At 38.6% G+C, this 16346-nt stretch overlaps 1 protein-coding gene across 2 annotated transcripts in view; it reads left to right on the top strand.

The window, feature by feature from the left end:
- The window catches only part of TM2D1 (TM2 domain containing 1), a 141983-nt gene that overhangs the window by 51331 nt on the left and 74306 nt on the right, over nucleotides 1-16346 (top strand). Inside the window, exon 6 of one of the 2 annotated variants that reach the window (XM_029230178.1) lies at nucleotides 15838-15891. In XM_029230178.1, the coding sequence (XP_029086011.1) occupies nucleotides 15838-15891 (54 nt within the window). Of the gene's footprint in view, nucleotides 1-597; nucleotides 3341-15837; nucleotides 15892-16346 lie in introns of those variants that run through there. The other variant, XM_029230179.1, reaches the window with a different exon arrangement.

Genomic DNA, 16346 nt, shown 5'->3' on the forward strand with positions numbered 1-16346 from the left:
AATTGAAATGAAGCATAGAGATCCATCTGCCTCTTCTTACTAGGGAAGAAATTAAGACCTAAGGAAGTTGAGACTAAGGTACACAGTCAGTACAAAACTGAATCTAGAACCTAGGTCTTCTGTGCACTCCACTGGTTCTCTTCTACCCCCCCCCCACTAACTGCTTTGTTTTTTATTAAGTATCTTCATTTTGGAAATTGTCACTGCTACTTTATGAGAAGGGTTGTGTAGTTTTACATAACCTTATTTTCACACTGTAAATTGTTGTTTCTCTTTTTAAAGTATATAGATTGTTTTAAAACTATAATGTATAAAAAATAAGCAAATGTAATTTAAAAAACAATATCTGTAGCCTATTATATAAACATTTAATTAGGATTCCAGACTCAGATTTAAAATTTAAAACTAGAAGGGCCTATTGAGAAGGCATATCTCTGCATTGTCATTCATATAATCTCCTACAATACCTGCAGAAGTGCTCCCAGTGTAAGAAAAAAATATCTTGAATAAATGAAGCATTAATATGTGTATCTATAAAAACCTCATTGGATTCTCTTAAAAGATTGTGTTTTAACATATTTCTTTTTTCTGTTTTAGGATTTGGGCCTCCTTGATTTTAATAGAGAACTCTCAGTGTGTAGATTTCCAGATTTTCCTTTTTCCATCTTCATATACCACTTTACAGATTCTGTTTAATTTTTTGTTGTTGCTGATGTTTTTGTTTTGTTGTCTTAGTTAAAAACATTCTGATATTTATTTAATAGAACTTTGAGATTTATATGATAATAGTCTTTCTTAGGCTACTGTCTCTATGAGATAGATAGCTTATTACTCTGATATTAATGTGTTTTCCAAAGGCAAGTTGCCACTTGTCCTTTTCGCTTCTGAGAAATGAAAGTATGACTTATTCACATTTTTTAGTGCTTTATTATTAAGAAAACTGTCTTAAATGTTGAATGTTTCTGTCTTCTGCATTTTGATCCTTCAAAGCAGTTAATCCATGGTGCGAACAAATACCATCTGTATTGCCTGGGGCTGCAGTCTTGTATATGACAACATACCTGTTTTTTGGAGCTTTCAGATCTGTCTTTGCCTTGGTATCCAGGGAGCTAAAGATCATCAGAGAGTCTGAAACCTTGAGGCAACGCAGATACTCTTGGCATTGATTCAGGACTCTGAAGTGTGAACTTTCTCCTTTTTGCTTTGGGAGTGATGCACTAGCTTTTGGTGGACCAGATGCTGACTCATCTAGCTCAGTGCAGTTATATTTGAAGCTGGATGGACAAAGTGGGAACACCAACCAGATGATTAATGTCTTCCATCTGTTAGCACTGCCTGGCAGATGCTGGCACAAGTGTCTTAAGTGATGCACCAGTGTCTGGAGGAAGCAGCACCTGTACGTTAGCACTAGTTTTTCTTGCCGTGTTTTGAAGGGTTTTAAGAAGCTGGAAATACATGAAATGCTATGTCCCCAAAATACTGTCATACTCCTACTTTAGTAACAGGCTTACCAATTTCAAAATTACTGGGATCTGGGCTTTTCAAAAGTAAAAAAACATAATTTTTCATCACTCATTTCACTCAAAAATATACAGTATAGTACAGTTACCTTCATAGTATGTTAGTCATTCAGTAACAGCTTCTCCAGTTGATGGGAGATTATTAAGTATTGATATAAGAAGTGAATTTGGATTGATTCCTGATATACACCAGGAAGGGTCTCTGATTTGTTCATTAATGAAAATACTGAGTGTCTATCATTTGGGAGGCACTGTTCTAGATTCTAGGATGCAGCAGTGGACAAAGCACTAACATCTCTGTCCTTAAGGAGCTTATATTTCTTTGGGATCCACTTTTTCACAGTGATATTTTTGGCCTCAGTTAAGCTAGATGCCCATTTTCTAATATTCCCTAGTTCCTTTTGGTTGCTCACAGTGCTTTGAAGTTTACTTACCTAAGCTCAGATTTAAAAGTCTGTAAGTTTCCACAGCTATGTAACTTCAATTACATGAGAAATACCTGCAGTCACATCTTGAAACAAATCTTGCTTCCTATGTAATTGTTACAGTTACCTTGACCAGGTGGGAAGTCTGTTTCCAAGCAGGTGCTTCTCAAAAGTATTTATTCAAATAAGCTGTACTCTGAAAGAGTTTTTGGTAAAATCTAGAAATAAAGTCCCTTCACAGTACACTCTTAAACCTTTAGACTTAATTTTCACTATAATTTCCTAAATTCCTAAAAACGCTTTCATTTTTCCAATTTGTGTAATTCCCTGTTGCCTAATACATGTAATTCTTTTACAGATGGTTTTCCTGTGTCTTTTTATTTATTTATTATGGGAATACGTTTAAAGCATGTGAATACAGTTTTGTTTTGGTTTTGTTTTTTAGTTTCATAGAGCACTATATTATTATGGCTATTTGTTAGTAGTGTGTGTAGGAATTATATGTTAAGGCCTCTGTATGAGATGTTTTATATGATAACCCTGATTTTAGGACAGTGGCCAAAATTGTAAGATGGATTAGCTCAGTCATTCCTGGGATTACTCCTAAACCCTCTAGAGTAAAATGGAAAGGATTCTTTCAGTTCTATAGAAACAGTTAGTGTTCTACAGAAGCATTTATAAATGGTACTACTTTAGCCTGAAAGGATTAATACAATTTCCAGAAGTACCTCTTTACCCAGGAAGATTTCTTACCTCCACTGTATTAAACTAAAGGACCTCTTTAAAATTTCAGAGATTCTGTCATGTCTATGGCCAGCATTTGTTCATGGGACCACTAGGACTCTAAGAAATATTAGTTTGGGGGTATTTTTTGTTTTTGTTTTGTTTTACAAAAACTTTCTATGTCTTTTTCCCTTATTTTAACCTAGATGCTTAAGGCTTAGTTAAGTATTATTATACTGATAGGCAGCTAGGAAGCTAAAATAGATAGAAACTAGCAAAAGAGAAAGGTTAGTTCTTAAAAAGTGCAAGTCTAAGATGTTGGTTCCTCTTTCTCATTCAAATACCTTAAATGTAGATATTCCCCAGGGTTCTGGCACCTTCCTTCTTCCTTTCTCTCATTAAATCAGCATTCGTTTTGCTTTTTTCTATTTACAAAATTAATACAAGCTTAATGCATAAATTTTGGGGAAACACCAAAAAGTACAAAGAAAAAAAATTTATTCCACAGCTCTAAGATAACATTGTTAATATTTTATTGTATGTCCTAGTAGTTTTTCCATGCATGTATTTTTCTTCACAAAAGTGATATATTCTCCATACTGTTTTGTAGCCTGCTTCACATTGTAAATGTTTTTCTATTTCAATAATCTTTTACAAAATTATTTTTAATGGCTGCTGAGTATTCCATGTCTGTATCATCATTTATGTAATGATAAATAATGTTATGTGGTATTTAAGTTATTTTAATAAATGAACAATATACATTTCTGATTTTTTTCTCAAGAATCATCATTCTTAGTCAAAAAGTAATCATGTATTAAAGTTTTTGCTACATACATACAGTCTTAGTTAACCAGGGTAATAGAGAAAGAATGAAATATAATAGCCCAAACCCAAACAAAACCACAGTCAACTCTTAATTATTCCAGTGCAGATGAACTGCGGATAAAATGCTGCAGGGACCTGCAACTACCCCTTGCTCTGCAGTTAGACCACTGCTTACCATGCCTTTTCCTGCTCCTCACATCCCACAGGCTGGAGAAGAAAAACCAAACTTTGAGAACAGGATAGCTGCTAGAGAAAGGATGCTGGCTGTGGGTATCGGGGAATGATAGCGTATCTGTTAGTTGGCACAGTGTCAAATAGTTTAATTATCTAACTGCCATCTTTTAGATGAGAGGAGGAGTGCTTTAAGGAGTACATCGGAAGGTCATTCATAATGGTATTTATTCTGAGCTGCTGAGAGGGAAAAAGGGAGGTAAATTTGGAAAATAAGAAAAGTTGCTGATTAGAAATGAATAAAAATGCTATACAGCTCTGAGTACCCAATGGAGTCCTAGAATAGTACATTTGTAGTTGAGTTAATCATCATGGTACTCATTCCCATATCTTTTAAAATAGAGCCTAATATCTTAATTCTTAGTAAATGTAGCAATGCTCTTAAAGCTAGTCATTGTCTGATGATGAAACATTGGTATTCACTATCTTAGAAAATAGATTTTTTTTTTTTTTTTTTTTTTTTTTGCAGTACGCGGGCCTCTCACTGTTGTGGCCTCTCCCGTTGCAGAGCACGGGCTCCGGACGCGCAGGCTCAGCGGCCATGGCTCACGGGCCCAGCTGCTCCGCAGCATGTGGGATCTTCCTGGACCAGGGCACGAACCCGTGTCCCCTGCATCGGCAGGCGGACTCTCAACCACTGCGCCACCAGGGAAGCCCAGAAAATAGATTTTTTAAGAAAAAATATTTATTAAAAAATTAAGGCTTAAAATCTTAAATTTTCAAGATTTGAACTTGTTAAAATTTCCTTTTACTGCTCTTCATGTACACGATGTTAAGCTCTATAGCATCTTCCTAAAGAGTCACTATCATTATCCCCACTTTACAGATAAGTAAATTGAGTCCCACAAAGATTGAGTCACTTGCCCAAAGGTCATAAATAAGTGGTGAAGCTAGGATTTAAACCCAGGTCTATTAACTGCTATACTCCTGCATTGTGATAGTTAGAATCATCTCATTCTTTGAAATATACTGCTAATGATTGTGTACTAGAGATTTTTTTTAGTATGCTGTTTAATGTTTTTTTAGTAAAGATGGAATTATCTGCCTATCCTGAGTCTTTTTACTTAACAAATAGTTTGCTGGTTTAAAAAGAAAAAAAGAATTTATTCAAACTTCTCAACTTTACATCATGTAAATGCCAAAATGTTTTACGAATATTAAAATGAGACTATGATAGAGCAGTTATTATTGTCAGAACCTAAAGACTTTTCTGCTGTTACCTCATCTGACATTTGCAGCACTTTCTAGACCAAAGTCTGATTATGTTTGTGTGACAAGAGGAGAGATGTTAGGTAGGATGATACTGTCATGCTCTGCTTCGTCTTGCTGAGGTCAAATGAAGCTAGAGACACCTGTGCTGTGGGGTGGTGGGATTGCAGGTGATTTTTATTTGATGAGTTTTTCTTTCAGTTTATTTATCTGAACTTTCTAATTTTTCCACAATAAACATGCATGTATTTGACACCATAAATAATAGTATGGGTTAAATTAGAACAAAGAGCCCAAGAAAATTTTATTCTCCCCTGCCCTCCTCTTCAAGATACACTTATCCCGATTTCTGACATGATTCTGACTTTAAAGGATAGATGCATTTGAAAGAAAAAGGCAGATCTAACACATGATATCAAAGGTTTTTCATCCAGGCAGCACAGTTTGATGGGAAAAGCACAGACTTCGGAATCAGATCTGTTTGTCTCCTGTCTTCGCCACTTGTTTTGTTACTGTAACAGTTCTGAGCCCTTCTGTCTTCATATAAATGGGGATAATAATATCAGTTAATGTTGAGAGGTTAAGATGATATAGATAATAGTCACCATTTATTAAACATTTTAAAGGAATGGAATGATGGCATTAGGCATTGAGGAGTGCCATCTGGAATTTGCAAGGGGTTCCTCACACCATCTGGGATTTGCAAGGGGTTCCTCACACTGGGGTTGTAGTGTGGTTACACCTTCAGTAAAATTCCAGTAGACTCAAAAATTCCTTTTACAGAAGGAAGGTAGGATGTGTTCTTCGGACATTGTTTACCTACATTTTTCTTACGTCTGTTATCGTTATCTCTCGCCACCCTGTGTAATAAGGGCCCCAAATGTCACTTTTCTCAAGAACGTAGTTTTATTGGTACCTGCAATGCTTTAAGACTCTCCTTACTAAGGGAAGGCTGCAGTGTTGCAGATTTTGTTTTTGTTGCTCTTTAATCTGAAGTTTTCTGGAGATATTTATCTAATAAATTTAGAAATGTTGCTATGAAGAAGCTGTTCAATCTACTTTCAGCCTAAATTAAGGTTAATTGCAAGGAATCACTATGCATACAACAGAATGTCGCTTTTAACCTGTCAATGTTATCAGAATATGCCAAACATGTGGAGATTAAAACTTGAAAAATGATTAAGGCTAGAGCTATTTGCACTGCATATGCCAAAGAAAAATGTTGTTTTAGCAGAACACTTTAGAAAGTGTGTAGTGTTTGAACTTTTAATCATGTGAGCTAATTTTATATTTAAGAGGGTACGATTATGAAGGCTCACGGTCCCATCTTTGATTTTCAGATATACCTCAAAATTTGATGACTTATTTGAATGAATTATGAAATTCACTTTTATAGCACAAGAAAGAATGGCATGTCTTCTTTATATGATTTATGATTGAGTGGTCTGCGTGAGACACGACACAAATTGCTTTAAATAAGCGTAGCACGTCTTTAAAAAGGTGTTCAAAAATGAATTTATTGTTTATTAATTCTTAATTATTTATTGACCTACTGTGTACCCCTTCTGCTCTTGCCTTCCTGCCTTCCTACTATATATTCTTCACACAGCAGCCAAATGATAAAAGTAAATCAGAACATGTCACTTTTCTGCCAAATCTCCAGTGGCTTCCTGTTGTGCCTCAAATATGCCAAATTGGTTCCCACCTCAAGATTTTTATGCTGACTCTTCCCTTCGCCTGGAGCGCTCTTTCCCAGTTCTTTGCATGACTTGGTTCCTCACTCGTTCAGGTCTCTGCTCAAGTATTGTCCCTGACCATCCTTTCTAAAATACTACCCCAGCCCTCCACTGGTCACTCTCTGAATCCTGATCCTGCTTCATTCTCTTCACAGCATTTATTGCTACTGGAAATTACGTATGTTTATGTATTCTCCCTTTCCCTCCCCTACTCGAATGTAAGCTTGGTGAGGGCAGGGACTTTATTTCATCTATTACTGTATCCTCAGTGTTTAGAACAGTCCCTGGAACATAAAAGTCGCTTTAAAAAATGTTTTTTGAGTGAATGGGAACACTAGATGGGTTAACAGGAGTATAAATTAACCTGAGATTAAATAACCATCTGCTTTAGGTCATTTACTTTAGGAGTTGTCATGCAAACGTGATTCTAACCCTAACTCTTGTCTCAGGAGGTGGGTGAGGAAATGAGTCTATGCTGATTTATTCATGTCCTCAGTGGTCCCAGTGCTTAGAACAATGCCTGGCACCACATAAGAATTTTATAAACATTGAATTCTTACCTTGGAATGGGTAATTACTGGAGGTAGTTCTCAAAAAAAGACCAGCCAGGAGATTATTAGAAAGAATAGGAAGGAGTGGGCAGGGGCGGGCTACTCAATCACCTAATATGTGTCATATTATGATGTGTCATTATGTATCAATATTTTCCTGACCTGATTATCTCAGTTAACCCTCGTAGTCACCCTGTAAGGAATTAGCTTCCCTTACAGTGATAAAGGTCTTTTATGCTATAGGTATAGATTGCCAGCCTCTAAGATGTTAACAGGACGCTTTAGCTAAATAGTGTGCTCCTCTGCAGAACTGGGGCTAGTTTCTGATTCAGCTTTTCACTATCCACCCACCATCCAATTATACCAGTGGCTACATAGGGCAATGCTTTAAGCTCATGGACTTCAGGATCAGATAAATCTGCCACGTATTATGGACAAGCTCTTAGGCTCTTAGTTTCCTTATTCTTAAAATGGAGATATTATCTTCCTCATGATTGTTGTAGGGTATTTCATAGTGTGTGGTGCATAGTATGTATTTGATAAATGACAGGTGATTGTTTAAGATTTTTATATTTCTTATCTCCTGTAGTACTTAAAACACTTCTGTAAGGTTAGTCCTCATTTTATGCATAATGAGACTGAGGGTTAGAGAGATTAAATGGCTTGACTATCCTTACACAGCTAGTAAGCTTGAAACCAAGTCTGTGATTCCTAAGCCCATTGCCCGTTCTAATCACTACACCTTCTACCTCCTTATTAATCCCATGTGAGTGGACAACTGACCATAGATCTATTTCTTTTATAACTGCCCCCCTGGAGCCTTTTTTTTTTTTAACCAAAAAAGAAGAAACAAAATTACAGGGGTCTAATGACTTCATTTTTAAAATATTCTATTGAGGTATACATAGAATGCCCAAATCTTAAGTATAAAACTTGATGAATTTTTACATGTGTATACACCCACTTAACCACCACCCAGTTGAAGATAAAGAATATTCCTAGCCCTCTAGAAGGTTCCCTTTTACTCCTTCCCAGCCAGTATCTACCCCTTACAGGTAACCACGCTTCTATGATTCTGTCACCATAGATTAATTTTGCCTGTTTTTCAACTTCATATGAATGGAGTCATATAGTATGCCCTTTTCTGTGATCGGTTTCTTTTACTTATCATTATTATGGTGTAGTGTTACGTTGTATGAATATGCCAAAAATTATTTATCCTACTGTTGTCAGTTTGTTTCCAGTTTGGGGCTATTATAAATAGAGCTGAGATGGACACTCTTACATTCTTACACATGTCTTTTGTTAGAGATATATTTAAAGCAATATGCCCTTACTTCTCTTGTGTATATGTGCAGAAGTGGAATCTTTGGCTTACAGTGTAGGCACGTCTTTAACTTGAGTAGATGCTGTCTAACAGATTTCCAAAGTGGTTGTACCAGTTGACACTCCCATCAGCAAAACATGAGAACTCCAGTTGTTCCATATCCTCTCCAACACTTGATATTGTTGTTCTTTTTTACATTAACTGGCTTCTACTTTTAAAGAAGATGGAATGTAGCTATCAGTGTAGCTTAAAGAGGAAAACAAGACTAACTGGTCTGGAGAATAATTTCAGTTCAGCATAGAAGACCCCTCTTGCCATGAGGTGGCCCATAAAATAGATAGATAGGTTCTCTCTCTTAAGCAGAGGCCAGAGATCCATTTGTTGCGGTCCATTTAGGGAGGTTCCCTGGCATCAAGAAAGTTTGGTTTATAAGACTTCTGTGGGCCCAACCAAATGTTACACAATTTTTTTTATATTATTTATTTTATTTTTGGTTATGTTGGGTCTTCGTTTCTGTGCGAGGGCTTTCTCTAGTTGTGGCAAGCGGGGGCCACTCTTCATCGCGGTGCGCAGGCCTCTCACTATCGCGGCCTCTCTTGTTGCGGAGCACAGGCTCTAGACGTGCAGGCTCAGTAGCTCACGGGCCTAGTCGCTCCGTGGCATGTGGGATCCTCCCAGACCAGGGCTCGAACCCGTGTCCCCTGCATTGGCAGGCAGACTCCCAACCACTGCACCACCCGCAAAGCCCCAAATGTAACACTATTTTGACTCTGAGCTTGGACTAGTAGAACCTTGAGCTGGAAGAAATGTGTAAGTCAGCCTTCTTCCTTGTTTCATACAAGTTATTGATGCCTAGCCTTGTACTTCCATAATACCCTTCACTGATTATGAAAAGCATTTTTTTCCCTAAAGGAGAGTTTAGACAGAGCTTCCTCTGAGAGGTCAAAATGACCTGTTGGCCTAGCTGACTCCTAGATTAGCCTCCTATGGAAAGATTAGTTTGTGGTTTCCAAAGCGAGTTATTTCATGTTCTGAGTTGCATATATGTGGTGTCATTTGATTTATTTGTTTGTTGTTTTGCTGTTACTCAACTTAAATTCTTATGGACTTTTCCCCACACTGGAATTTTCCATAGAGCCTTTTAGGAATATCTGACAAGCATCCTTTTCAGATTTTCCCCATCTCTGTCCATTCACTTTAAATTTAGGAGTATTAGCCCCTGCTTGCATCTGCCACCTGTAGTAAAACCTGCCATTTGCAGGTCCAACCCCACCCAAACCCTGGGTCAATACAAACCAGACCTGGAAAGCAGAGTGGCCTCTCCCTAAAAAACAGTGGAATCTGGAAATGTCCACTATTTACATCCCCAGGGAACACTGGTCCTTAGGAAGGATTTAGCCCCAGGAGGGTCTAATGACACATCAGGCTACAGCCTTCTTACTGAGCCTGTATTTGTGAAAGAATCATTCGTCTGCCTGTCTTTCCTGCCTAGAGACTTGGGGAAGGCAGAATACTAGCCCCCCCCCCAAGATGTCCATGTCCCTGATCCCCAGAATCTTGCATGACAACAAAGACTTTGCATATGTGATTAAAGTAAGGATCTTTATTTTTTTAATATTTGTTATTTGGTTGTGCCGTGTCTTAGTTGTGGTAGGTGGTCTCCTTAGTTGCGGCTCATGGGCTTCTTAGTTACAGCTCACTGGCTCCTTAGTTGCAGCACACGGACTCCTTAGTTGTGGCATGCAAACTCTTAGTTGTGGCATGCATGTGGGATCTAGTTCCCTGACCAGGGATCAAACCCGGGCCCCCTGCTTTGGGAGCATGGAGTCTTAATCACTGCGCCACCCGGGAAGTCCCTAAAGTAAGGATCTTTAGATGGGAAGATTATCTTGGATTATCTGAATGGGCTCAATACAATCACAAGAGTCCTTATAAGGGAAAGAGGGAGGCAGGAAGGCCAAAGATGAGATGACTGAAGCAGAGGTCAGAGAGGAGAGATATTTGAAGACTCTATGCCACTGGCTTTGAAGATGGAGGAAGGGGCCATGAGCCAAGGAATGCAGATGGACTCTAGAAGCTGGAAAAAGAAGGAAAGGGATTCTACCCTGGGGCCTCCAGAGGAACATGACTCTGCTGATACCTTGGTTTTAGCCTGGTAAGACCGACTGCAGACTAATAACGTCCAGAACTGTAAGATTATAAGTGTGGGTTGCTTTAGGCCACTAAGTTTATGGTAATTTGTTACAGCAGCAATAGGAAACTAATAAGTTGTTATGTTTAAAGTGTCATGGGCTTCCCTGGTGGCACAGTGGTTGAGAGTCCGCCTGCCGATGCAGGGGACACGGGTTCGTGCCCCGGTCTGGGAAGATCCCACATGCCGCGGAGCAGCTGGGCCCGTGAGCCATGGCCGCTAAGCCTGTGCATCCGGAGCCTGTGCTCCGCAATGGGAGAGGCCACAACAGTGAGAGGCCTGCGTACCGCAAAAAAAAAAAAAAAAAAAAAAAAAAAGTGTCTTACTTACAGCCTGCATATTGTTGGATCGTACCTTTTTTCTATTCTGCTAATCGTTGTCTTTTTTTTTTTTTTTTAATTTGTTTTTGGCTGTATTGGGTCTTCATTGCCACACACGGGCTTTCTCTAGTTGCGGCAAGCGGGGGCTACTCTTTGTTGCGATACTTGGGCTTCTCATTTTAGTGGCTTCTCTTGTTGCAGAGCATGAGCTCTAGGCACGCGGGCTTCAATAGTTGTGGCACATGGGCTCAGTAGTTGTGGCTCAGAGGCTCTAGAGCACAGGCTCAGTAGTTGTGGTGCATGGGCTTAGTTGTTCCGCAGCATGTGAGATCTTCTGGGACCAGGGATCGAACCCGTGTCCCCTGCATTGGCAGGCGGATTCTTAACCACTGCACCACCAGGGAAGTCCCTAATCTTTGTCTTTTAATTGGAGTATTTAGACCATTTGCATTAAAATTAATTATTGATATGTTAGGGCTTACTTCTGCCATTTTATCATTTGTTTTCTGTTTTCTCCCTCTGTTTCTCATTTTGTCTTTTATGCCTCTGAGTATTACCTGAACTTTAAAAAAAATCAATTTTCCTGTATTTTCAATGTTCTTGAATACATCACCCTGCATAATTTTCTTTAGTGGTTGCTATTGACGTTATAATATACATACACACACAATATACACGCACATTTATACATACATGTGCATACACACGTATACACATACATATCACATAACATGCACACACACATATAAGACATGCACATACATGCATGTACTTGTGTGTGTCCACATACATGCATGTGCATACAACACACGCACATGCACATATGTGTATGCTTATATACATTACATATGTGTGTTGTGTGCGTGTATACACACATAATTATACACATACATGCATATACATATAACATATATGTATAACATACATACATAACTTATCTTGGTCTATTGGTATCAACATTTTACCCCTTTAAGTAAAGTATTGAAAGCTTACTTCCATTTAGGTCCCTTTACTTTTCCCACTTTTAAAATGGTACAACAGCAGTAAGAAACTAAGATAGGCCTCAAACCTCATTTCACAATGGCTACCCGTGTGAGCTTGGGAGTTAAACTGTTCAAATTCTACCTTCTGAACTTAATGTGCTGCTTGACCTTGAGCAAGATTCTTTACCCCTCTGAGCCTCAGTTTCCTCCTATAAATTGAGGATGAAGTAATAATACTAAACTACCCATTAAAACCTTTCTACTTATATATTCTCAGGACTTATATTCTCAGGACTTATATGCAACATTCTCAAAATTGTTCCCATTTTCATTTTTTTAAAAATGTAATAGGCTTTATTTTTTAGAGCAGGTTCACAGCAAAATTGACCAGAAGGTATAAAGAGTTCCCATACACTCCCTGCCACCACACATGCATAGCCTCCCCCATTATCAACATCCCTTACCACAGTGGTATATTTGTTACAATTGATGAACCTACCCTGACACATCATTATCACATAAAGTCCATAGTTTACATTAGGGTTCAGTCTTGGTGTTGTGCATTCTATTAGTTTAGACAAATGTATAATGGCATGTATCCACCATTATGGTATCACATAGAGTATTTTCACAGACCTAAAAATCCACTGTGCTCCACTTATTCATCCCTCCCTCCCCTCTAACCCCTGGAAACCACTGATCTTTTTACTCCTTCCATAGTTTTGCCTTTCCCAGAATGTTATACAATTGGAATCATACAGTATGTAGCCTTTTCATATTGGCTTCTTTCACTTAGTAATATGCATTTAAGGTTCCTCCATGTCTTTTCATTACTTTATAGCTTATTTCTTTTTTAGGGCTGAATAATATTCCATTGCCTGGATATACCACAATTTATTTAACCATTCACCTACTGAAGGATATCGTGGTTGTTTCTAAGTTTTGGCAATTATGAATAAAGCTGCTATAAACATATGTGTGAAGGTTTTAGTGTGGACATATGTTTGCAGCACCTTTAGGTAAACACCAAGGTGCATGATCGCTGGACTTTGTAGTAAGAGTATGTTTAGTTTTGCAAGAAGTTGTTCAGCTGTCTTCCAAAGTGGATGTATCATTTTACATCTTCACCAGTAATGAATAAGAGTTCCTGTTGCTGCACATCCTCACCAGCATTTGGTGTTGTCGGTGTTTTAGATTGTGGCTATTCTAATAGGTGTATAGTTGTATCTTATTGTTTTAATTTGCATTTCCTTGATGAGATATGATAGGGAGCACCTTTTAGTATGGTTATTTGCCATATTTATATCTTATTTGGTGAAGTATCTGTTAAGGTCGTTGGCCCATTTTTTTAATGAGGTTTTATTTTTCTTACTGTTGAGTTTTAAGAGTTCATATTTTAGATAACAGTCCTATATCAGATATGACTTACACAAATATTTTCTCCTAGTGTGTGGCTTGTCTTCTCATTCTCTTGAAAGTGTCTTTTTTTTAAATTTATTTATTTTTGGCTGCACTGGGTCTTCATTGCTGTGTGTGGGCTTTCTCGAGTTGCAGCGAGCAGGGGCTACTCTCCGTTGTGGTGTGCAGGCTTCTTATTGCAGTGGCTTCTCTTGTTGTGGAGCATGGGTTCTAGGCACGCAGGCTTCAGTAATTTTGGCACTTGGGCTCAGTAGTAGTGGCTCGCGGGCTCTAGAATGCAGGCTTAGTAGTTGTGGCACATGGGCTTAGTTGCTCCATGGCATATGGGATCTTCCCAGACCAGGGCTCGAACCTGTGTCCCCTGCATTGGCAGGCAGATTCTTAACCGCTGCGCCACCAGGGAAGTCCCTTGAAAGTGTCTTTTGCGGAGCAGAAATTTTTAATTTTAATGAAGTCCAGCTTATCATTATTTCCTTCATGGATCATGCCTTTGGTGTTTTATCTTAAAAGTCATCACCAAACTCAAGGTCATCTAGATGTTCTCCTATGTTATCTTCTAGGAGTTTTATTTTGAATTTTACATTTAGCTCTGTGATCTATTTTATGTTAATTTTTGTGAAAGATGTAAGTTCTGTGTCAAGATTCACTTTTTTGCACATGGATATCTAGTCTTTCCAGCACCATTTGTAGAAAATTCATCTTCATTTAAAAAAATTATTTCTCCTGTGTTCCTTATGACAGAAAATAGCAGCACATCTACGAGGAAAGAGACTCGGAAGTTACCTTCGATGCTCTCTCCTCCCTACATCTGATGGATCACCAAATTTTTAAATTCCGCCTCATAAATACTCTGTAAACATTACTTCATCCTTACTGCAACTTTGTTATTTCAGAGCCCTGGACATCTAGGATCTTGTGATGAACTCCTGCCTGGCCTACCTGGTTGAGTCCCACCTTCCTCTCAGTTTACCTTCTCATTCCCATCAGAATGATCTTTTTGAAAAGCAAATCTGATCATCTCTATCTGGCTTAAAACTCCCCAGAAGCTCCCTATTTCATTTACCATAAAACCCAAATTCCTTTTCCTGGCTTCATAGGTTTATCCTGATTGAGTCCCAGCCATCATCGATCCCCTCCCCTCCCCTCTCCCTGCACAGTCAGGACTTGTGAGCTGACCCCTAGAGGTCACAGGAATGTGCCCTGCTCTCCCTTACTCTGAGAAGTCTGCTTACTGCTGTTGGAAACACTGATCGCACACTTCCAAGTATCTCTTACAGGTTCTTGAAGACATGGCTGAGGTCAGAAGTCCCATCAGGTCTCACTAAGCTAAAATGAAAGTATTCACAGGGATGTGTCCTACTGGAGGCTCTAGGGGAGAATCCATTTTCTTGGCTTTTCCAGCTTCTTTTTAAATTGGGTTAGATGCCCCTCTGTTGTCCTTCTGTAGTAACCTGTGCTTCCCACTAGCATGGCACTGATGATTTATGATTATGGTGATCTGTTGTAAAAACAATACTTCTTAAGTTCATTGATCTGAGCCTTATTGTGACACATTACAAACTAATGAAGAAAAGTAATGTAACAGATATCTGTGTACTCAGCACTGAGATTAAATACATGTTAGTAATTTGCCAAACATGTTTCAGATTTCTCTTTTTTCTTTTATGAAATAAGAAGTTATGATATAACTAAAGCTCCACCCCTCCCAAACCCTTCCTAAAAGTAAATAGTAACCTGAAGTTGGTGTGGAAAAGTCTTTTTACTCTTCTGTTTCCCTTGCTAAATATAAGACCAGGCAGGGAAGATGTGTGTCGTTTTGCTGTGATCTCTCTATTGTCCTTGCTTAGCCCAAGGATTGTGAATAATGCTCTAATGCTCGTTCAACAGCTGCCTGGATAAAACTAGCCTCAGCTTGATTGCCCTCAACTTGCCACCTTCCGAAGCAGCTCTTTCCATTTTTCAAGACAGCTCTCTGCCTGTCATTCTCACTTCAATGGAAATTTGCTCCTCAGAGAAAGGCTGAGATTACTGGGGGCAGAAAGAAACAAAGGACAGAGCATGAATTTTGGAATGAAACTTACTGGGTACTTGCCTCTCAGCAATTAATCTCTCTGGATGTTTAATTTCCTCTTTTGTAAAAATGAGGTTAACAATACTCATTTAGCAGAGGTTTTGTGAGGATTAAATACAATAACAAATGTGAATGTTCCCTTTAGGGTGGAATAGGTGTTCAATAAGTGGTACCATTCCCATAAAAATAATTAAGTATTTTATCTTCTTGTTTTTCTTTCTCAGATTTGCCCCCTTGAGGGCTTTCCATTTTCTTTCCCCATTTCCGTGCTCACATGCTTTTTTTCATTCCGTTTCCCCCCAGACTGGAAGGAAACTCCACGATGTACTGCCTGACATGGTCCAGGTGCCCTACAAGGTACAACTGTATCCAATCCTGAATATTCCAGCTTTCTTGTCCTCTTTACTTTCTTAAATGTAGGTCATAAATCCTTTAGCATCTGTGATATACTCTCTCTAACATGGCATCTGTGTTGGAATCGTCCTTCCTATTCTATCTATAAGTTACTTGAAGGTTGGGGCTATGTCTTATGGTTCTCTATCATTTCCCACACTTCTCAGCATGAGCATGCAAGATGGTATTGTTCTCGGAGGGACAGTAGTCTTGAAGGAGGATCTTATTTCCCTGTCCAGGGATTGAACCTAGCCACCAGTCCACCAGGGGCTAGAAGCTAGAAGCAAAGTTCCCTGATTCTAACCCCCTTTGAAAGCAAGAATGTTTCAAGGAGGCAAAAACTGCAAAAATAGGTTCAAAATGTATTATTAGAGACACAGCACACAGAGAAACAGTTTGTTTATTTAAGTCAGAAGGAG

The sequence above is a fragment of the Monodon monoceros genome, unplaced genomic scaffold (genome assembly GCF_005190385.1).
Source record: "Monodon monoceros isolate NGI ecotype Baffin Bay Population unplaced genomic scaffold, NGI_Narwhal_1 Super_Scaffold_18, whole genome shotgun sequence".
Lineage (NCBI taxonomy): Eukaryota > Metazoa > Chordata > Mammalia > Artiodactyla > Monodontidae > Monodon > Monodon monoceros.